Here is a 22,070-nt window from a genome sequence, read left to right on the forward strand (position 1 = left end):
CAGGCCTGGTGTCGCCTGTTTTTGTAGAGGGCTGGGGAAGCAGCTGGGTCCTCTGACCCCACAGAGCTTTGCATTTCCATTAGGAAATGTTACTGTGTTTGAACCTGGCTGGGGGGGCTTGAGTTAGCTGGCACAGTGCAGAAGGCAGCATCCTTAGCTCAGGTTCTCCAGCTGGATACGAAGAGAAGCCCACAGCTACCCTGGAAGCTGGAGCCCATTAATTCGGAGGGAAACTGATTTTTATTCACTCTGTTTAAAACATGGGGGCTTGTTCATTAACACCTATCTCACACAAACGCTCAATGAGCAGTGGGGAAGGAAAACTCCCCAAACTGGAGAGTCCCTCCATGCCCCAGCCAGGCCTTTTTCTCCAGTGCCCTTCAGTCTGAGGGGCAGCCCCCATTTCAAGCCCCCCAACCCCTCCCTTTGGGGGCTGACCGTTCTCCACACCCCCAGCAACCACCCCGCACATGAAGTTGGCGGCACTTCAGGGCAGGAAGGACTCACTCCCATAGCAGCAGCAGGGCGGTTTCCTTCCTTGATCATTTGTTGGAGTCCCTGGTTTGGGGCCTTCCCCGTGTCCCACCTTCTGCTCCACGCTCCACCCCCTGGGCCATGGGAGGCTGAGCCCTGCCCCGTCTCCAAGCGCTCGCTGCTTTGGCTCCTGCAGGGGAGGGAGACGTCCAGAGAGGAGAGGGACGCGCAGGCTTGGGGGTGCCGCTACTCCTAAGGTAAGGGAAGCGGAACAGCGTCCTCAGCCCTTGTCCCCACCACAGAGGCGCCGGGGGTCCTGCTTCTGCCCCTCGTTGTGGATTATCCGCCCAGTGCCCGCTCTGCAGCCTGGTGTCTACACTGGAACCCCAGCACCCCGGGAACACGCTGCAGGCGCCAGATCCCAGCCCTTCAGGGCGCCAGTGGCTCGTGTGGACAAGGTTCAGCTTTCTCAGCCCGTCCGGCTCTGCTGCTCCTGCGGCGGGTCCCCCCTTTTCCTGCCCCGGCAGAGAGCTGCAGGCAGGGGGCGGCGATCCGTCCCTCCCGCCCCCCGGCCGGCGGGGCGGCCGCTTTCCCGCACCGATCTGGTGTCTTCGCCCCCCAGGGAGGCTCCACAAAGTCTCTCGCTGGCCCCGGGACGGGCTGGCCCAGGCTCCCCGCTCCGGCTCCGCTTCTTCCAGCGGTTGCGGGGCAGAAGCCGATCCGGCGTGGTGAAGGGTACTGCTCCCGTAGGCGTGCGCTACCGGCCTCGCGTCCTGAGACTGTAGAAACTGCTGTTGTAGAAAGCTGCTCCCCGCTGTAGCAAGTCCCGACAGGTCGCAGTTTCTTACACTGTCTTCTGTGTGAAATTGCTGCCTGTAGAAATGTGCCATCTGCGGCAGGGAGTGCCACGCATCGCTTGTAAGGAGCAGCTTCTGTAAAAAGATGCTGCTTTCTTTGTACCTGCTTGAAAACTGTTATCGAATTTCTGTGCCCTTCTCTCAATCCTATGCCCTTCTCAGTCCTTAAGATTTTGACTAGAAACATATCCATGGCATTGCTATGCCCGGCTTATTGGGCGTTATGTCCATCTAGGCTTCATTTCCATAGTTGGTTTATGAGAAGGTCATTAGGCTTGTTACACTGTTAAAGAAAGCGATCAGGTTGGTTTTACATGTGAGAATGTGTCAAATACCCTTTTTAGCAAAGTTTGACCTTTCCCTGCTGTGGGTAGCATGGGCCTACAGGCAGCATTTTCACACACACGCCTGGGTGTATGAAACTGCAAACTATAGGGATGTGATTCCTGTGGCACTGCAATGTGATGAAGCTAATTCAATTGCAGGCAGCAACACATCCCTATAGTTTCCAGTTTCATACTTGTGTGTGTGTGAGAAATTGCTGCCTGTAGGAATTAGCTTCATCACATTGCAGTGCTCCTGGTAGCAGCACATCCCTAGTTTGCAGTTTCATAGTTGCAAAGAGTCCTGAGTCATCTTATAGACTAACAGACGTTTTGGAGTATGAGCTTTCGTGGGTGAAAACCCACTTCGTCAGATGCAGCATCTGAGGAAGTGGGTATTCACCCACGAAAGCTCATGCTCCAAAACGTCTATTAGTCTATAAGGTGCCACAGGACTCTTTGCTGCTTTTACAGATCCAGACTAACACGGCTACCCCTCTGATACTTGAGTTTCATAGTTGTGGCCGATTCCTACAGAGAGCAGTCTCACGTGCATACAGGTTGGATAAACACAGTCAACAGCCTTCTTGCATAAGGTCTATATTGGCTATGTCGTATCCATATCATAAGCATCTTTTCATAAAGAATGTAGAGTAGAATGTCACACTCCACATGTATGTTTGCAGATCAGCAAACGTACAAGGAACATGCACCTTTGAGTGCAAACGCTCATGACAATAGTGCAGAGCCGTGCAAGCTCCATGAGTCTGTGCGAGATGGCAGACAGTGAGGAGGGCCAGGCAGGTTGGTGGGTTTAGAAAAAACAGGGCCACCCAGAGGGGTGGGCAAATGGGGCAATTTGCCCCAGGCCCCGGACCCTGCAGGGCCCCCATGAGAGTATAGTATTCTATAGTATTGCAACTTTTTTTTATGGAAGGTGTCCCCGAAATTGCTTTGCCCCAGACCCCCTGAATCCTCTGGGCAGCCCTGAGAAAAAAAGGTGTAAACATTATACGTTTATGCGTTAAAAGAAGTTTGATCCCCTGGCCACAACCACCCCTGTCTGACTTGTTTGGTACCCAGCATATACTGCCAAACCAAAGCCTCCCAAAATACAATGCATACATACAAAATACATGGAAAATACAAGTGACATAGTAACCGTAATGACTCCATGGTGACATAACGTGAGTTAATCCACATTTAAACTGTAGGTACGGCCTTAGGTATATGAAATGTTTGGGAGTATGAGGGCAGCCTATGTTTCATTCCGGTGTTTAGGCTCAAGGCATTTGAACTGGCCTTACCGCACCCTACAGGCTCAGGAACAAAGAGGCACAAAAAAAAAAATCTCATTTATTTATTACCATTTATTGACTTGAGGGTGTCTAACTCATGCTTCATACGCCGTAAGTAGCACATTTCTACGGGACCAGTATCCTTCACTGCACCAGGAGGTGAACGGGGCAGGCCAGGCTGCGAGCCGGGCGGGGCGGCCCCTGCTCTGCGGGGAGGTGCCCGCCTGCTGCCCAGGAGCTGTCCTGGGGGCACTGGGGGGAAAGTGGGGGCTGCCCGCCATGGGGCTGGGGTCCTGTCCAGGGAGGTTCTGGCTGGCGCTGGGGTCCGCCCTGGTCCTCACCCTGCCCCGCAGCGAAGGCAGCCCCTGCCCAAGTGGGATGTTGCTTGTGCTGCTATTCAGCCAGCAGTAGCCCCCAATGAGCCTCCAGCTGCTGAGGGATCCCGAGAGGGCTGCCCAGCTGCCCCTTAGGGGAGAGAGGGAAGGGATAGCTTAGTGGTTTGAGCATTGGCCTGCTAAATCCAGGGTTGTGAGTTCAGTCCTTGAGGGGGCCACTTAGGAATCTGGGGCAAAATCAGTACTTGGTCCTGCTGGTGAAGGCAGGGGGCTGGATGTGATTACCTCTGGTCCTTTCCAGTTCTAGGAGATAGGATATCTCCTATTATTATATCCTCTCCCCCCATTTCTCACATGGGGAAACTGAGGCACAGAACCTGTGACAGAATTAGAATCAGTCCGGGCCCTGTGTCTAGTCCATGGAATCTGCCTCTCAGCTAAACTATTGGGCCATTCTGTGGGGCGAATGTAAATCCTCTGTTTCCCCCTCTTCGGTCCCCTGCTTGTGGGAGTGTGACTAGCACAAATGAATAGCATGAGGAACCAGCCACCTGGCTGTGGTTTCTGGCAGTTACATCCAGAGTCAACACTTCAGTTAAATCTGTTGTAGTAATGAATGGTACCCTTATGCTTTGCGTTGCTTGGAAATAGGGGTGTGTGTGTGTGTCCGTCCCTTTCTGCTTTTCCTCTCCTCCACTGTGTGTGTGCGTGCGTGCGTGCGTCCGTCCCTCCCTCCCTCTCTGCTTTTCCTTTCCTCCACTCCCTATAGCTACACAAGCCTTTTAGCAGATGAGATTCAGGAATATTAAAATGGCCAAATTTCTGTGACTCTCCATAGGAGCAGGATTGAACATTTATATTCATGTTTATGTTTGGTTGTGAGATGTGTAGCTTAGGATGGTGGTTCTCAGCTTTTTCCATACTGGGGTCCCCCTTTCAGCCCTGCGATCCCCTGTCCTCTAGCTGGAATCCCTCCTGGCAAGGTGGTCATGCCCACCCACGCTGAGAATTCATGCCCGAAGACACAGACTGGAAACTAATGCGTGTGTCCTAAAATTGAAGACCTTTGCTAGCGTAACACCCCGGATGTAAGCACACAAGCTGGGGATTTAAAAGGTTCTTAAATCCATGTTAACTTGCCCACGTTGCAGGTACCTTATAGTAAGTAGCAACTTAGATAGTGATAAACACTCTGAACATGCCAGGAATGCTGATAATTTTATTTCCCGGCATTCCTGTGTTCATTGCAGCCTGACTGCTGTATTAAGCAAGGGTTTTGTACTGAATTCTCTTTTGTGAAAATGGAGGCAAGCAGGTGGGCAGGCATGCTGCGGGGCAACTGGGGTTGTGCAACTCAGTGATTGGGTTCACCTCAAACTTTCCAAAACACAAAGGTCTGATGCCAAGCATGGAAAGGGTCAGGCCACGAGGGGAGATTTGGGGGGAGCTATGAGTGGAAGAAGTGGTGCTAATGAACATTGTCATGTGACTTTAATTCTGGTGCTTCTGAATCTTCACTCTCCCTTGGGTGCGTGCATGTACACACAGAGCTGGAGCAGTGGGTGGGTGGGAAAGCAGCCCGCAGGGTGAGGGATCTCAAAGGGCCATTCTGTTTCCTGCAGCAGCAGCTGTGCTAGGTAGCCAAAGAGCAGAGTGGCAGCTGCTTGTCACAGCATGCAGCGGGAGGAAGGAGTGCCGAGATGGCCAGGGGTGCTGATGGTGGAATTGATGCAGAGCCATCTGTGGGGGTGGGGCTCTATTACCACAGGATTCCTGGTGCTTTTGAGACAATCCTTTGATGGCACCTAGCTCATGGCGCATTGAAACCCAAGGGTTAATGACAGCTTTCGCCATGGCTCTGAAAACTACAACAACAGCCTTTGCTGACAAAACATTATTATCTGTGCAGAGCTAGGTTCAAATATCAAACAAAACATTCCTGCAGCGATGAGATGTGAGGAGTTGTTGGTCTCCACAGAGCATGAGGAAGAGATGTTGCCAACTCTCTCAGCTTTATCGCAAGTTTCAGGATATTGGTGTCTCCGCCTAAAGCCCCAGCTCTGGGAGTCACGTGATATGTGAGAATTGGATTCCATTTGAAACAGGAAACTTCTAGCCCAGGGGCTGCTAACCTGAGCCTGAGAAGGAGCCAGAATTTACCAATGTACATTGACAAAGAGCCACAGTAATATATCAGCAGCCCCACATCAGCTCCCCCACCCCGCTGCCAGTGCCTCCCACCCACGAGCAGCCCCACTGATCAGTGCCTCCCACTTGCTCCCCACACCTCCTGATCAGCTGTTTTGTGGTGTGCAGGAGGCTCTGCAGGGAGGAGTGAGGGCACTGCAGGTTCAGAGGAGGGGACGGGAAGGGGTGGAGTGGGGGCAGGGCCTGTGGCAGAGCCAGAGACTGAGCAGTGAGCACCCGCCGGCACCATGGAAAGTTGGTGCCTGTAGCTCCAGCCCTGGAGTTTGTGCTGGTACAAGGAGCCGCATATTAATTTCTGAAAAGCTGTATGGGGCTCCGGAGCCACTGGCTGGCCACCTCTGTTCTCGCCCTCACAACTGGAGAGAAAATCCTAAAAATGTGAATACTAAAGATGCAAAAAGCAGATGGCAAATACAAAGATCCCAAAAAGGAATATTTATCTTAAAAATTAAGATTAAAAAAAAAGTGTCTTGATTTTAGGGGGCCCTGATCATTGGTTTAGGAACACTCAGGTTGGCAGTACTGATAAGGGCAAAAATTTTCATAATCTGTGTAGCAGATGGGCCAGATCTCCAGTGGCATCATTAAGATGATGCCTCTCAGCATTGGAATCTTGTTCCACTGCTTTTCCCCTTTTTCTGAGACTCTTCCCTTCCCCCCCTTCAACCCTCCCAGTTGACATACAAAATGTAAGGCCCCAATCATCTGCACATGGAATCCTCAGTGACTTTAGGAAGAGTTTACTATTTACTAATGCATCCAGCGGTAGCTTGACACCTTGCAATGCACGATAGGGCCCGATGGGCTTGCGTTGACTTCAGTGGGCTTTGGATCACACATCCAGGCCTCGCAGTATTGATTTGTCAGAGACAAAACACCACCCCCAGCTTTGCCAGTTTAGCCTGGCACGGGGCAGACAGACAAACGCCACCTGGGCTGGATTAACTGCGCCACCCGGCAAACTCGACCTGCAAGCTGGCTGTCTAGTAGCTTGAGAACTCAGCCTCGGGCTCTGTGTTGTAACTTGCAGTGTGCAGTGGGAGAAGACTTCCAGTCTCAACAACAACACAGCAGAGCTGGAGAGCTTCCTGCAAACCTCCAGGCCAGGGGGAGGGGAAGAAATTGGGACCTAAATAGTTTGGTCCCCTTTCAGTAGTGCTTTGGCCTGTGCTTTTAACCAGCGGAAGGAGTTGTCGTTTGTCCTTCGTTCCATCAGTGGTTTGCCCCCGAGCTATACTGAGAGCCTCCGGATGTCCATGCTGTGTGTCCATGCTGAACGAAAGGGGAACCCCACTCTGAATTAGCTATGCTACTGGGTTCTGCTCCACTGCAGCTCTAACGTTCCCGCCTCGTTCTGAGGCTGCTGTCCCATCATCTTGTCTGCTGGCAGAGCAGCTCGTCCCAAAGGGACCGGACATCCTGTGTGACTGTGGCCAAGTCACTTCTCCCCACCCCCGTTCGGGCCTCAGTTTCCCCTCTCATCTTTTGTCTCTCTTAGCTGTTTTGATTGTAAACGGTTCCAAATAGAAATTGTCTCTCGCTGTGGGCTTCTCTATGCTAGAAAAGTGGGTTGAGGTTAGGTTGGAGTGTGTTAACTAACCTCCACTTACCCACAACCCGTCCTCGTGTGGCTACATTGCAACATCCCTAGCCTTCCCAGAGCAGGTCCAAATGTCCTTATTATTCTAGCGTAGACCCACCCTAGGTTTGTGTATACCCCCTAGCGCAAGGGGCCGCCTGATATCAGTTGGATCTTCCAGGTACTTCCCATAATACAGATCAATAATTGTGTTGCTCATAGGGCAGTTTTTGCACACACACTTGTGCTTCCAGTTGATTGAATTAATGCATTTAAATGTGTTTTGCATGGTGAATTTCTAGCATCTGTGAGTGTGCAAACATTGCAGATCCTGGTGTGTGCACACTGAGACATGGAGGCTCTCTAATTCAATGAGTTATAGCATTGTGGCTGTAATGGTAATACTCTTGAACACTGACTTGCATAATGATCAACTCTCCTATGGCTGGATATGGTGATGGGATCTGTTTCTGGTGAGGGGAAATCAGAGTTACTGCAGTCTTCAAGGCATGTGAGGTGAGGGTCTACTGCAGGGGTGGGGAAACTTTTTGGCCCGAGGGCTACATCTGGGTTTGGAAATTATATGATGGGCCCATGAATGCTCATGAAATTGGGGGTTGGGGTGCGGGAGGGGGTGAGGGCTCCAGCTGGGAGCGCAGGCTTTGGGGTAGGGCCAAAAATGAGGAGTTTAAGGTATGGGAGGTGGTTCCGAGCTGGGGAAGAGGGTTGGGGTGCAGGGAGGGGGTTCTGACTGGGGGTGCAGGCTCTGGGGTGGGGCTGAGAATGAGGGGTTGGGGGTGCAGGAGGGTGCTCCGGGCTGGGACCAAGGGGTTTGGAGGGCTCCGGATGCTTTCCTCAAGTAGCTCCCGGAAGCAGCAGTATATCCCCTCTCCGGCTCCTATTCAGAGGGGCAGCCAGTCAGCTCTGCATGCTGCCCCGTCTGCAGGTGCTGCCCCCGCAGCTCCCATTGGCTGCAGGTTTCAGGCCAATGGGAGTTGCAGGGGTGGTGCTTGGGGCAGGGGCAGTGTGCGGAACCCCTGGCTGCCCCTACATGTAGGAGCTGGGAGGATGGACATGCCACTGCTTCTGGGAGCAGTGTGTTACATAGCACCTAGGAGCCCTGGTCAAGGACCAGGACCTCAGTGTGCTAGGTGCTGTCCAAACACAGAACAAAAAGAGTCAGGACCAGGGGTGAAAGTAACTTACAGGATTTATCTGTACTGCTGGAGTCCTGAGGGGGGAGTGGCCTCATCCGGAAAAGGTGGGGCCTCTCAAGTTTTAAAGGCCCTGGGGCACCGGCTGTGGCTGGGAATCAACCCGGGGCTCCCAGCTGTAGAGGTGGCTGGGAGTCTCCAGGGCTCACAGGCAAATTAAAGGGCTCAGGGCTCCAGCCACCGCAGAGCTCAGGGTCCTTTAAATCCCCACTGCAGCTCCAGCTGGGATTTAAAGGCAGCTGTGGGGAGCTCCGAGCCCTTTAAATCCCGGCCCCAGCCCGTCCACCGGAGCCGCGGATGGGATTTAAAGAGCTCGGAGCTCCCCACTGCCGTGGGGAGCCCAGAGCCCTTTTAATCCAGGCCGTGGAAGCCGGTGCAGTCCGGCACGGTGTACTGGCTCTTGCCGGTACGCCGAATTGGACTGTACCGGCTTACTTTCACCTCTGGTCAGGACCAAACAGAATAACTGCCCCCATGTTACTGGCTGCGTTGCAGTGATTCCTGCTTATGGCAGAGGATGTTTGTGCAGTTCAGCCAAGCAGCTAGCAAAGATGTTCTCTGTCCCAGCGTAACTGTTTCTGTTGCTGGGTAAATGTAATTCTTTCCTTTGCTGGCCTCAGGCCATGTCTACATCTAAAATTTTGCAGCGCTGGTTGTTACAGCTGTATTAGTACAGCTGTATAGGGCCAGCGCTGCAGAGTGGCCACACTTACAGCAACCAGCGCTGCAAGTGGTGTTAGATGTGGCCACACTGCAGCGCTGTTGGGCGGCTTCAAGGGGGGTTCGGGGAACGCGAGAGCAAACCGGGAAAGGAGACCAGCTTCGCCGCGGTTTGCTCTCGCGTTCCCCGAACCACCCTGCAAACCGCAGGGAAGGAGACCTGCTTGCACTGGGGTTCGGGGAACGCGATTGCAAACCGGGAAAGGAGACCAGCTTCGCCGCGGTTTGCTCTCGCGTTCTCCGAACCACCCTGCAAACCTCAGGGAAGGAGACCTGCTTGTTCGGGGAACGCGAGAGCAAACCGGGGAAGGAGACCAGCTTCGCCGCGGTTTGCTCTCGCGTTCTCCGAACCACCCTGCAAACCTCAGGGAAGGAGACCTGCTTGTTCGGGGAACGAGAGAGCAAACCGGGGAAGGAGACCTGCTTGATTACCAGAGGCTTCCTCAGGTATGCTGGGATACCTGCTTATTCCACGGAGGTCAAGAAAAGCGCTGGTAAGTGTCTATACTTGATTACCAGCGCTGGATCACCAGCGCTGGATCCTCTACACCCGAGACAAAACGGGAGTACGGCCAGCGCTGCAAACAGGGAGTTGCAGCGCTGGTGGTGCCCTGCAGATGTGTACACCTTCAAAGTTGCAGCGCTGTAACTCCCTCACCAGCGCTGCAACTTTCTGATGTAAACAAGCCCTCAGTGTTAGTCGTGGTTAGAGCCCAAATCATGTTTAGAGCCCCATTTTGGTTCCCTTTGGTAGAATTGTTCACCTAAAGAGCAGGTGCAGTTTGGAGTTGCAGGGACGTACAGTGATGACTGTTGCTCTGTTAACAACTTAAGGGCTCTTGCTAAAGTCAGTGGGAATTTTGCAGCTAGTATACTGCTAGAGAGGCAGTGTATCCTAGTGGCTAGAGCACTGGCCTGGGACTCAAAGGACCTACATTTATTCCTAGCTCTGCCACTGTCCTTTCTTTATTAGTGATGGAAGGAGAATCCTACTCTGAGAGCCGTTGATCAAAATAAGTGAAGTCCTGACTCATATTTGTGCCACGCCTTAGCTGAAGGCTGCACAGATCAGCCAGGCATTTTACCAAGCGAGGTTACTATGGAGATATCCCTGAACTTTAAAAAAATAATAATAAAAAATAAATCCATTATGTAGTTTGTGGTTTTTGCTCCAGAAACTTTGGGCTGCCTTTTTTTTTTTTTTTAAGTATGTCGAAACATCCACTGTGGTGGGGGATGGGAGGTGAATAGTCTCTGAGGTTTGTACTTGTGTCTCCTAGGATAAGAGTCACAACCACTCATGTGACAAATGTAGATGAAAACTTGTTATGCGTCTGAATTATTGAAACAAGCCGTCGTGCGACTTAAAACGCAGCTACAGTCAGGGGAAAGAATGAAATAAACCGGCACCTTCTTATTGCACCAAGCTGGTCTGCCCACTTTACTGACACAAACCATCTTCTACAGCTCACAGCTGGAGTGTGCTGCATTCTGTTCCGCCTAATGCACGATGCTGAATTTCTCTCACATGCTGTTTGCTCCGGTTCATGAACCTTGCTAGTCCGTACTGGTTTAAACCAGTTGCAATTCCTCCAGGCAGAGACTTTGTCTTGCTATGTGACTGTGAAGTGTCCCTCATCCCTGTAGAACTACAGAAAGAATAATTAGAGTGCTAGCAAATCTTGGGTTGCAAAATCTTCATTCCGGCAAGCAGGAAGAACAGAGTCAGTGGGGCTTCTCTTTCCTTTCTTCCGATTGAGTTTTCAATTTGCCAGAAGTCTTGATTTGCAAAGATAACAAACTTGACGTGTCCTTATTTGCAGACTGAATATGGAGCTTCGATGCTATTTATGTCAGCAACTATAACTGTGTGTTACCACTTACTGATACGAATCTGTTTCCAACTGCTATGGCCGGAGGAAAACATTGTGATGAAAAGTATTTGACAAAAAGAAGAGCCTAAAGCTGACTACTCTACGTGCAGCTCTATCTTTTGCTGCTTATACACTGCGCAGGGCCAGGTTCTGATTTCTGTAACAGTGATGTATAGCCAGAGTCACTTCCTTGACTTCAGGGGCGTTACTCTGGACTTCCACCAATGGCACAGATTTGGTGTCTAGGATATTGGAACTGGCTTTACACTTTACCAGAACTGGCAGCCATTCAAAAAATGCATAAATAAATCAGAACACAGTTTGTGGAAAGGCTGAAATCAGTAAGGGCTTGGCTACACTGGAGAGTTACAATGCTGGTGGCGGCTTTGCAGCGCTGTAACTCACTCACCGTCCACACTGGCAAGGCACAGCGCTGTATCTCCCTGGCTACAGCGCTGGTTGTACTCCACTTCTACAAGAGGAATGAAACTGTCAGTACAAAAATCATCTCAAGTGCAAATTATAGTTATTTGGGAAATGACAGCCAATAGAAACACAGATATTACAGCCTCTCAGATTTTTTTCATACTGTCGATCTGGGAGATCCATTAATTAAAAGGACTCACCTCTATTGGAAAGACAGAAATTCAGCCATGCTTGTTCTCTTACTGTGGCCCTGATTCAGCAATATACATGTGCTTAATTCTGAGATCATTGGGATTACTCTGGTGTTTAAGGATGTGCTGAATCAGGACTTGTATAACTGAATAAGCTGCTGTACATGACTGCTATGTGTTTAAACAGTATTTCCTTAACTGGATTTTAAGCCCCAACAGATGATACACTTCAGATTGGTGTCCATCTCTCCAGGAAAGATAACTGTATTGATTCGAGTCCCGTACAGCAAAGCCCTTGCCAAGATAATGGCCCTTGAATGCATATCTCACAATGTAGCAACTCTCCATTTAAATTGCAGTCCTTGATTACTGAAGATTCCAGTGATGATTAGCCTCCTTCCCATTAAGGTCTAATATAGAGAATAACAACATTGTCTAAATAAAGGGGCACTAATTTTAAACATCAGTCCAGGTACAGCAGTGTAACATCTAGTATGGTACTGATATCTCCCCATTTAATATTTAGCTAACAATGTTTCATATAGATGTCATTAGTCCTTGGGGTAGGTAAGAGACATTCTCTCTGGAAATAGCAATGCTTTGAGGTGAAAGTTGGCAAGCAAGACATAGGGGATAGATTCTTCAGGACATATTAAATATAAACTCGTGTGATTTTTAAAAATGCAATGCTAAGATCTGTATCTTGTAGATGGAATGTAGGGAAAATAAGTATTAACTGTCTCCTTTTGTCTTTGTTTCAGGAAAATGGCAGACGGTTTTTCTGTAAGTCCTGACTTTTTAAAGAAAATTCATGATATTTGAGCATTATAAACAATGTTGCCTTGTACTAAAGCGTATGGTTTCTGTGGAAGCTAGAATTCCTCATCTTTTCTAAGCTGTATAAAACTCCTCAAAACTAAATTCAGCTCTTAATCTGTACATTTAGTGCTGAAATAATCCCTCCTCCACATCTCAGGTTGGGCATCCAAAATCACTGGCTGCTCATGAATATTTAGGGTTGTGTGCACTATCCCTGCTCTCATTGACTTCAATGGGAAGATTTTCATTGGTGTCAGTGGGATGGGACCAGGCTCGTGGCCATTATTCTGGCTTTCAATTGTACGTTTATTACCATAAACACAACACATTGCAGCTTGCTAGAGTGTGATGCTTCCCAGGGTTGTGAAGCTCCTTGCTACCACCTGCCCTTAGCGGGAGGGAGTCTTGTCTGTGCCTACTCTGGATCAGCTCCCTGATTCCACTGGCCTCGTGCAACACAAGCTGCCTTCCAGGTCTCTGCAGGCCTTGTGTTCTCTGGACAGGTTAGCAGCCCCCGAATCCTCATGGTGTGTCCCTCTGAAGTGCCCAGTCCCTGATCCACTGATCACTCACAGAACTCTCAGGTCTTCTACTCCCAAGGAAATAGCACATGCCAGCTTACAAGATTCAACTCTGGATCATCAATCTGCTGAAAACACAGCGCTTAGATATATTTATAGTGAAAACAAGTTTATCATCAAAGAGCGGATAGTAACTAAGAATATTGGAAACAAATAGTTACATATAAAACAAAATTATAACATGCAATCTAGTTAAACTTAACTCACAAGACTTTTCCTGTCTCAACAGGATAGCTTAATTCCAAGTCCTTTTCCCACTGTTTTCAGCCAGGATGGCTGAAATCCCGTTTCAAAAGGTCAAGCCTGTTGGCAATGTGCCTTCACAGATTGAAGGCTGCCAGAGCATCTTTCTGCACCCTCCCCCATCAAATATACCATAACAGATCTTTGAGATTCATCTGAAAACCGGGATCCCTCCTCAATTTGCCTCTTCCTGTTAATTTCCTTCTGAAGTCTCCACAACCTCTTCATTAGCATTTCACTCAGTGTGTTAATAGACTTCTACTGTAAGACACACAATGGTCCAGCAGGGAGATAAACATCTCCTCTTCCTGTCTGGAGAAATTTGCCTCAAGGGATGCTGCCTAGAGAGCATAATTTGCTGCATATGTGTGTAACTCTTCACATGTTCCATACATACATCCCATGATGATGATGATGACCAGTGTGCCACAGATTTTTCATTAGAGACCTTACGTGTCTTTATTTTGGGGAACCCGGGGATCCCTGAGCCCTCTGCCAGTTGGCATCCAAAGTCTTTGGGTCATATAGAGACACTCCAGAGTAGCCTGTACTCCAAGCCAATGTCCCCTTCTTTCTAACCTCTCTAGGGCTCTCTCCCCAATCCCACTCTGGACCTCAAGGCTCTGTCCAGTGACAGGCCAGATCCTGTAGTTTGTGAAACACATTCCAAACCCTCTCTCCTGGACAAGAATTAGAATGATAATGACACTGCTGTTCGATGTTCTGGTCTCTGCCTGTCCTCTCTCCCCATAAAGCACCAAGAGACACAAGCATGTAAGGAATCAAAACAGACTCACGTTGGCTGGCAGGATGCAATGGTAGCATACTGATGATGTTTTGTCTTCCTTCCAGTTATCTGATGCTTTATCTGGCGCCGGTAACACAAACCCAAATGCTCCTCCAAACCAAGGCTGGCCTGCTGGTCCCTGGGGAAATCAACCTGCTGGTCCTGGAGCCTATCCTGGAGCGCCGGGGGCCTATCCTGGAGCCCCAGGGGCCTATCCTGGAGCGCCGGGAGCCTATCCTGGAGCGCCAGGGGCCTACCCTGGAGCGCCAGGAGCCTATCCTGGAGCACCGGGGGCCTATCCTGGAGCACCACCTGCCCCTGGACAACCCCCAAGTGGATCTGGAGCACCTCCTACTGCACCACAATTTGGACCTGGATTTGGATCTGTCCCTCAGCCAGGGGGACCTACTGCGCCACTGGTGACAGTTATATAATTTTCTCAAACAATCTGCAGTGTCTGATAGGTTGAGAACAGGAGGGACCTGGCTGACCAAGAGTGCAGTAGACAGAGTATGAATTAGGAACCGGAGCACTTGGGGCTCAATCTTGCAAAGTGCAGAATCTTTCCTGGAAGGTGCAAAGTGCCCCCCTGTCTCCCAGCATCCATAGGCATTGAGAGTACTCAGCCCCCTACAGGATCAGGCCCATAGTGCTGTCACCCGCCCTTTAGAGCGCTAGTGTTACTGCCTGGAAGGTGAACGTGCCAGTGTGCATCCCTGGTCCTTCCTGGTGAGTAAGGAGATGTTACAGAGCTGGGATCTTGCTGGAAGAAACTGATCACTCTGAAAAACACCACGCTCCTTGTTGTCACCTTGCATCTAAATTGTTCCTGAACATTTTCATTCCTGAGGAACAATCCACTATTGCAATATCTAAAACAAACTTCCCAGAAAATATCAGTTATTCCCTTTTGTTCCAGGCAAACTTGTTTCCTTGACAGAGATCTTAAGTCATTAGCTCCCAGCTACATTTATATTGTAAAGCACCAGTAACTGAGAAGTCTTTAGTCAGTGTCCCTTTAACACAAGGGAGGGGCAAGAGGGGCTCAGGGGTACTTTTCCTGCATGGGTCAGACAGCTGGGTGTCTAGCAGTCTCCTGAGGAGCCTGTTGTGTTCCTCTGATCACTATCAAGTTATGAGACCTTAGGATTTGTCCGTGTATTTTTATATATGTGGTTTTAAATGTTGGCTGCGAGTCCGCTTCTTGCTAATGAAACATCCATGTTCTTTCACAGAGAGTCCCCTTTGACCTGCCCTTGCACACTGGCCTCGTGCCTCGCTTCTTGATCACCATCGTGGGGACGGTGAATCCAAACCCCAGAAGGTAAAGTGAGCCGGGGCAGTGGGTGTCCAATGGGCTAGATTGTGCTTTGCTCTGCGCCCCCATGCGGGAGCAGAAAGGGGAGGTAGAACGCACTGGACAGCTGGCGGGGGCATGTGTGTGAGGGTGCAGTCATCACTGGGTGCTGGTTGCTTCCATCAGGGATAGGGCATGGGTGCAACCGTGTCTCTGTCCTCACTGATGTGGGAGCCAGCATAAGGGCTGCCACTATTTCCTGCTGGTATAGGCCAGCCTTGAATTACTGTCCCACTCTGAGCAGGGATGGACGACTGAGCCTCTGAGGTGTCCACGGCTACTCCTGGATGGGTGCAGCTCACACGACAGCCCGTGCCCAAGGTGGTGCCTAAAGACACAGGTCGGACCTGTCGACGCACCCCAGGGGATCGAAGGTGTTGCTATGACAATTCAGAGTGGAACTGTAAAAGCAGCAAAGAATCTTGTGGCACCTTATAGACTAAGAGATGTTTTGGAGCATGAGCTTTTGTGGGTGAATACCCACTTCGTTGGATGCATGCATGCATCTGTCCCTCAGCCAGGGGGACGTACTGCGCCACTGGAGGATGCATGCATCCAATGAAGTGGGTATTCACCCACAAAAGCTCATGCTCCAAAACATCTCTTAGTCTATAGGGTGCCACAAGACTCTTTGCTGCTTTTACAGATCCAGACTAACACAGCTACCCCTCTGATACTTGACAGAGTGGAACTGTATTTTTAGCTGTGGCTAAAGCCTTCTCCAGCTGGATTTTGGTTAACGGCGGCGAAGCAGGGGGTGTAGTAATTGAATTTGCACTAGAGTTTGGTGTGAACAAAGCTCCACTTGACCTTTGTGCCCCACAGCGGCTCCCCTAACACCACACTGGGGAGCATCACACAGACATGCCAGGGCAGCACTCAGGAGTAACCCGACCGGATAGGCTGATCAGATCAGAGAGGCCCAGACTTAGCATCTGGGGACAGGAGATTACTCTGAGCCTGATGGGTGGGAAGAGGGAGGTTCCAACTCGTTCAGCTGCTGTCCTGGAAGCCAACCCTGGGTGGGAGGCAGCCCGCTGCTGCTGCTGCAGCCAGGTGCTGTCCCAAGCAGCATCTGCTTCCTGATGAATTGCCCAGTATGTCCTTTTATTAAGCAGAAGTTTCTCAAACTGTCCCTTATACATGCAAACTGGCCTGTGGAAGGTGCTATAGAAGCAGCCATTCAGATGAGGGGTTCACGGGGGAAGCCATGAGTATGGGGCAGGAACAGTCAGCCAGTCAGAGTGCAGTTTGTAGCGTGCTGTGTTTGTAATTTTAGACACTGTGACAAAGTTCCTCCTCTACCTTGGTGGGTCCTGTGCTTATTGGCAGAGTTTGCTCACCTCAGTGATCTTCCCCACAGTCTGGGTCAACTTCTCCTGTGTCTGATCAGGAGTTGGGAGGTTTGGGGGGAACCTGGGCCCGCCCTCTACTCCGGGTTCCAGCCCAGGGCCCTGTGGATTGCAGCTGTCTATAGTGCCTCCTGTAACAGCTGCATGACAGTTACAACTCCCTGGGCTACTTCCCCATGGCCTTCTCCAAACACCTTCTTTATCCTCACCACAGGACCTTCCTCCTGGGGTCTGATAACACTTGTACTCCTCAATCCTCCAGCAGCACAGCCTCTCACGCTCAGGTCCTTGTGCCTCTTGCTCCCAGCTCCTCACACACACTTCTTCTCCTCTGGCTCCCCACTCCCTGACTGGAGTGAGCTTCTTTTTAAACCCAGGTGCCCTGATTAGCCTGCCTTGATTGGCTGCAGGTGTTTCAATTAAGGGAGACAGGCGGATTAGTTCTAGCAGGTTCCTGATTACTCTAGTGCAGCCCCTGCTCTGGTCACTCAGGGAACAGAAAACTACTCATCCAGTGACCAGTATATTTGCCCTCTACCAGACTCCTGTACCCCACTGGCCTGGGTCTGTCACAGCACACATAAGGTGATGACAGCAAATGTGAAAAATTGGGACAGGAGGTGCGGGGCAATAGGAGCCTATACAAGAAAAAGACCCAAAAATCAGGACTGTCCCTATAAAGTTGGGACACCTGGCCACCCTAGACACACAGGGAACTGCTGACATGCTAAGTCAGTAAAAGCAGGACCCCGGGCTGTGTGTTTCATTACAACCGTAAAACTTGACTTACTCCTCTGCTTTCTGTGACTAAAGGCGACCGCTGTAGGAAATAGCTTACGAGCTGTGCGGCAATACAGTTCAGGGGTTGTGGAAAGAGAAGTTATCTATCTCTTGCAGATTTTCACTGGATTTCAAGAAAGGGCATGACATTGCCTTCCACTTTAATCCCCGCTTCACCGAGGAGAACACACCAGTCATTGTCTGTAACTCAATGATTCAGAATAACTGGGGAAAGGAGGAGAGAACCGCTCCCAGGTTTCCATTTGGAGCTGGCAAACCTTTTAAGGTATAAACTAAACTTTACCCAGCAGGCCTGGTGCCTGGTGCGACACAAACTTTAAATGTGTATTTTCTAAATATCCATGCCTAAATGCCATATACTGGACAGGAGTGTTCACGGACTTCAGTGCCCCATTGCAAAAAGGGCACCACCATGGTATGAACTGGCCCTTGTCTTTAGCAATCTAGGTGAATGGGCATAAACAAGAAACTGCCCTTTCAGCCCTACAGGTGGTCCTTCCAGCAGCCCGGGGAGGCTCACCTGGCTATTGTCTGTTTTGGTGAACAGAGGCCTTAAATGGCCAGGGCTGTCATGCTGGTACCTTTCAACAGCACTAAATTCAAAAGCCACATGCGTGTTAAATTCCTTCTGATACCAAGACCGTGTAAAAGCAATAGCAGTAGCTGCTCTGTGGTGCAGTGTGGCAGATATGGGTCCTTACCAGCCAGGGCTGGCCATAGAGGACAAGCCAAGGGCCATGGAGCAAAGGCTTTGCTGCTTGCACAAAGGAGAAACTCCGTGAGTTTGGTTATAAAGAACCCTGCTTTAGTAAGGGGCATGTTAAGGTGGGTCTTACCTTAATTGGCAACTTTATAAAATGTGACCGTTCCCTAACTTTCTCAACTGCTCCTGCCAAGGCTCAGGGCATAGCTTTTACTCCCTCAAAACTCCCCCCGCCCCCCATTCATGTTGCCTCTCTTTAAGAGTTACTAATTGGGCTGTAATCATAGCCTGATGGTGCAGATCAGGGAGGTCTCCCAGCAGACCACCGGGAAAGCCAGCTGATGCAGCAAACTGCTTGTCAAAGAACCCTTTCTACAGAACACTTGAGTGCAGGGATTGGCAAACTTTGGCATAGGGCTTGCCAGGGTAAGCAGCCTGGCAGGCCGGGCAGGTTTGTTTACCTGCCGCGTCCCCAGGATCAGCCAATCGGGGCTCCCACTGGCCGCGGTTTGCCGTTCCAGGCCAATGGGGGTTGCGGGAAGTGACATGGGCTGACGGATATGCTGGCCACCGTTCCTGCAGCCCCCATTGGCCTGGAACAGCGAACTACAGCCAGTGGGAGCCGCAATCAGCTGAACCTGGGGACACAGCAGGTAAACAAACTGGCCTGGCCCACCAGGCTGCTTACCCTGGCAAGCCACGTGCCACAGGTAACCGATCCCTGGTCTAGTGTTTGATCAAAGCCAGGCTGACAAGGTAAATGTGCTGCAACCTCTCAAGGGTTAGCAGGTCCTTGCTGCTCACACAGGGGCTGGGGCAGAGTACCAAAGGGGTGTGCCTTCACCCCACCTGGCTAGCTACTACAGGGAAAAGTCTCTACTATAGGAAGCAAATGTCCTGTTACCATTGATTTGTGCTTGGAGTGTGGTGGTTTGGTGGATAAAAAAAACAAGCCCTGAAGCTTGGAGTATTTTTTTCCCTTTCCTGGCTGGTGAAACAGCTCCCCAGTTTACACATCACTACTGGCACGTATGGAAGTAGAGTTACAGGCTCCAGGGCCCCTGCTTGCTCAACGTTTAAAACAGCCTTGCAAAGCTCTGCTCGACCCAGGCAAGTAAAACAGCAGGTTGTTGAGCAGGTGTCTGGACTGCTACATATTCTTGACCATTTTACAAAGGAGCCTGGGCTTTACCAGGGAACTAACTCCCAGGATAGCGTGCAGTGGTAGAGGTGGTGGACAAGACTCAGGCGTTACTGAACTAGTCCTTATAAGGGAGAAGGGACTGAACAAACACTTGGCTTCAGTTAGGGAAAAGAGGTGCAGGATTAAGTGCTTGTGAAAGGTATCAGAGCTCGACAGCGAGGTCCTCCATCCACAGAACTGGCACAGCATGGATGTCAGCCTCACCGCAAAGCTTTCCCACCAGCTCTGGAGGGAGGATGGCTCATGAGGGATACTTTAATCTGAGTCTTTGGTCAGTGGAATGGCAGCAGAAAGGCAAATTGTCTATTGCAAAAAAATGGCCATTACCCTCCCACTGCCAACTTGTTTCACATGCACTGCTAGCAGATGCCAGTGTGACAATGGTATAGGCTTGATTCAGAACAGTAGCCCTAGTCCCTCTAGCCTGAGACCTAGTCCCTGAAACAAATGCAATGTTAAACTCATCTGTTTACTCACATTTTTCAGATCCACATTCTGTGTGAGACAGATCATTTCAAGGTAGCTGTCAATGATGCTCACTTGCTGCAGTTCAACTACCGGCTGAAGAACCTGAATGAAATCACCACACTCAGCATTGGTGGGGACATCTCTCTCACCAGCGTTACACCTGCTATGATATGAGTGGGGTTTTGTAGTGCAACCTTCACCCCAAGAAACATACTCCTGCCATTTCTTGAATAGCAGTTAGCCTTTAAAAAAAAAATTGCTGGCTTCATTTATCCTTTGTACAATAAACTTAATAAAAATACTTGTACTAGAAGTGAAATTTGCTTCCATGTTATTTAAAAAGAGTATCAGAAAATGGGTACAAAAAGCTTTCCTAGCAAGCCACCAAAGTTTAAATATGGCAAGAATTTAGGTAATGCATATTAAAGGCCAGAAGGGGTGTCTACCAAAGGACAGAACAGATGAACTAGAGCTTTGGCCTGGGCCCACCCAGAGAAATGAGGACCTCAGTGGAAGAACAGCCTGATGCATGTGACCATTGGTCCCAGGAGTAAAAACAAAACAGCCAGGTCCACTTTCTTTGCTTCTACAGGAAGCATAACTGGAGCATTCACCAACCCCCTACTTGAACTCAATTTAGAAGGAAGCCTACAGCAAGATGGACTGCAATGTTTTGGCCAGGTAAAGCACAATACGGCTCTCCACTCACCCCCGTTAGCTGAAGATATTAGGAATACATTAGGCTTAAGAAAAGTTACTCTAGAATTGCAGCTATTGGGCAAAAAAAAAATAAAAATAAATAAAAAAATCAAATCTGGAAAGACCTTTTCAGACAAGCTAAAAGCTTGAGCATGTCTAAAAACTAATTTTTACTCCTGCAGCATTTAAAACTAATGAAATTTAAATGGTAAGTCTTAAAGTTGAAAATAAAAGTTAATTAAAAGTTGCAGCAGTCCAGCCTGACCTAGCTTATTTGGGGGGGGGGGGGGGGAAGATGCAGGTATCCTCCTTCTAATGGTCCATCTTCTCTGACAAGCTGAGGCTGAGAGAACGAGACAGGTTACACTTAATATAGGAAAAGCATGAGGTTCAATAGTAACCTAGTTTACAAAACATGGAATAAAAACTGAGTTGAAAACTTGATTAATTCTTCCACTTAGGATAATGAGGTCCTAGCTCCTTTCAGCTACTCCATACTATGAGCTAGTTAAACATGAATTCCTTTAAGTGGAGAGGATTTTCCAGGAAGGGGAATCTTCTGAAGAGACACTACTACACCAAGCAGCAGCATGGGAAACTGGTAGTATAGCTGGTATGTAGTGAACTGAACAGTAAGAATATTATGTGGGGCACTAGATTCCTAATAAGTTACATTCAGCTGGGAGAAACTCAGGCGGATTTGATTTAAATCACTAGTCAAGAAGACTCAATTTAATCATGGATTTCTACATAAAAGTGCATTCTTGTTGGTTGTTATAACCTTAATACATATTCTTCACAACTCAGATAGATGTAGGTTTCATTTTTAGAAGGTATACGATCATTTTTAAACAGTGATTTATTTTGAAAACTTTTCAGGTTAGTTTTACAGCTACATCAGAAAATAAATGACTAGTTATTTCATTTGCCACAGGTAACTGAAGCAGATATTTATGAAGGCATTTAGGGAGGTGAACTCTCTCCAGTTCAACAGGTTAATCATTAATATTTGGAGGATTTTCTTGCCGTGCTGTATGAGAACATCACCAGACAGATATTTAAATTGTTTCATTTAACTGAAACAACATTAAGTATTCTGGATGTTTTTGTTCAACAGCAAACATAATATTTTAACAAAACAAGCATATGTCCCTCACTTCTCACATTTATCTCCAGACCTCTTCTTGTCCAGATCTATTCCGTTCCCAACAATCTTCTATTCATTGAAAATTTTGAAACTTCGCACTTTTAGAGAGAGGTAAGGGATTGACTGCATACACAAATTTGCAGAGGGACAATAGAGTTAAGGTCTGTTATTTCTCACCTCTATATATTATTGAAACACTTTTTGCTGTTAACAAGCATGTTACCTCTGGAGACACAAATCTATACTTTGAGAACTGCAAAACTACGCATCTCTGATGGTATGTTTAGACTGAGCACTGAGTCCTATTGGGTAGATAGAAAGATTAGCCTAAATAATCTATAAAAAGCCTGTGGAACCTCTAAGATTGGGTCCCTAATCCATGAACTATTGGAACTCATACTATAGAATTA

At 49.1% G+C, this 22,070-nt stretch overlaps 1 protein-coding gene across 1 annotated transcript; it reads left to right on the forward strand.

Moving 5' to 3' along the window:
• Nucleotides 1–559: 559 nt before the first annotated feature.
• Nucleotides 560–20,133, forward strand: LGALS3 (galectin 3). Its single transcript, XM_030562957.1, has 6 exons — nucleotides 560–731; nucleotides 12,261–12,282; nucleotides 13,995–14,348; nucleotides 15,165–15,253; nucleotides 17,536–17,704; nucleotides 19,833–20,133. The coding sequence occupies exons 2-6, from the start codon at nucleotides 12,265–12,267 to the stop codon at nucleotides 19,986–19,988; spliced, it is 786 nt and encodes a 261-aa protein (XP_030418817.1). The 5' UTR covers nucleotides 560–731; nucleotides 12,261–12,264; the 3' UTR covers nucleotides 19,989–20,133.
• The last annotated feature ends 1,937 nt before the right edge of the window (nucleotides 20,134–22,070 follow it).

Source organism: Gopherus evgoodei, chromosome 4 (assembly GCF_007399415.2).
Source record: "Gopherus evgoodei ecotype Sinaloan lineage chromosome 4, rGopEvg1_v1.p, whole genome shotgun sequence".
NCBI lineage: Eukaryota > Metazoa > Chordata > Testudines > Testudinidae > Gopherus > Gopherus evgoodei.

Bases quoted from the DNA above. Each gene is read 5' to 3' on its own strand.
- LGALS3 (XM_030562957.1), top strand. The intron at 14,349-15,164 runs GTGACAGTTATA...GTTCTTTCACAG, and splicing joins GGGGACCTACTGCGCCACTG to AGAGTCCCCTTTGACCTGCC. The intron at 17,705-19,832 runs GTATAAACTAAA...CACATTTTTCAG, and splicing joins GAGCTGGCAAACCTTTTAAG to ATCCACATTCTGTGTGAGAC.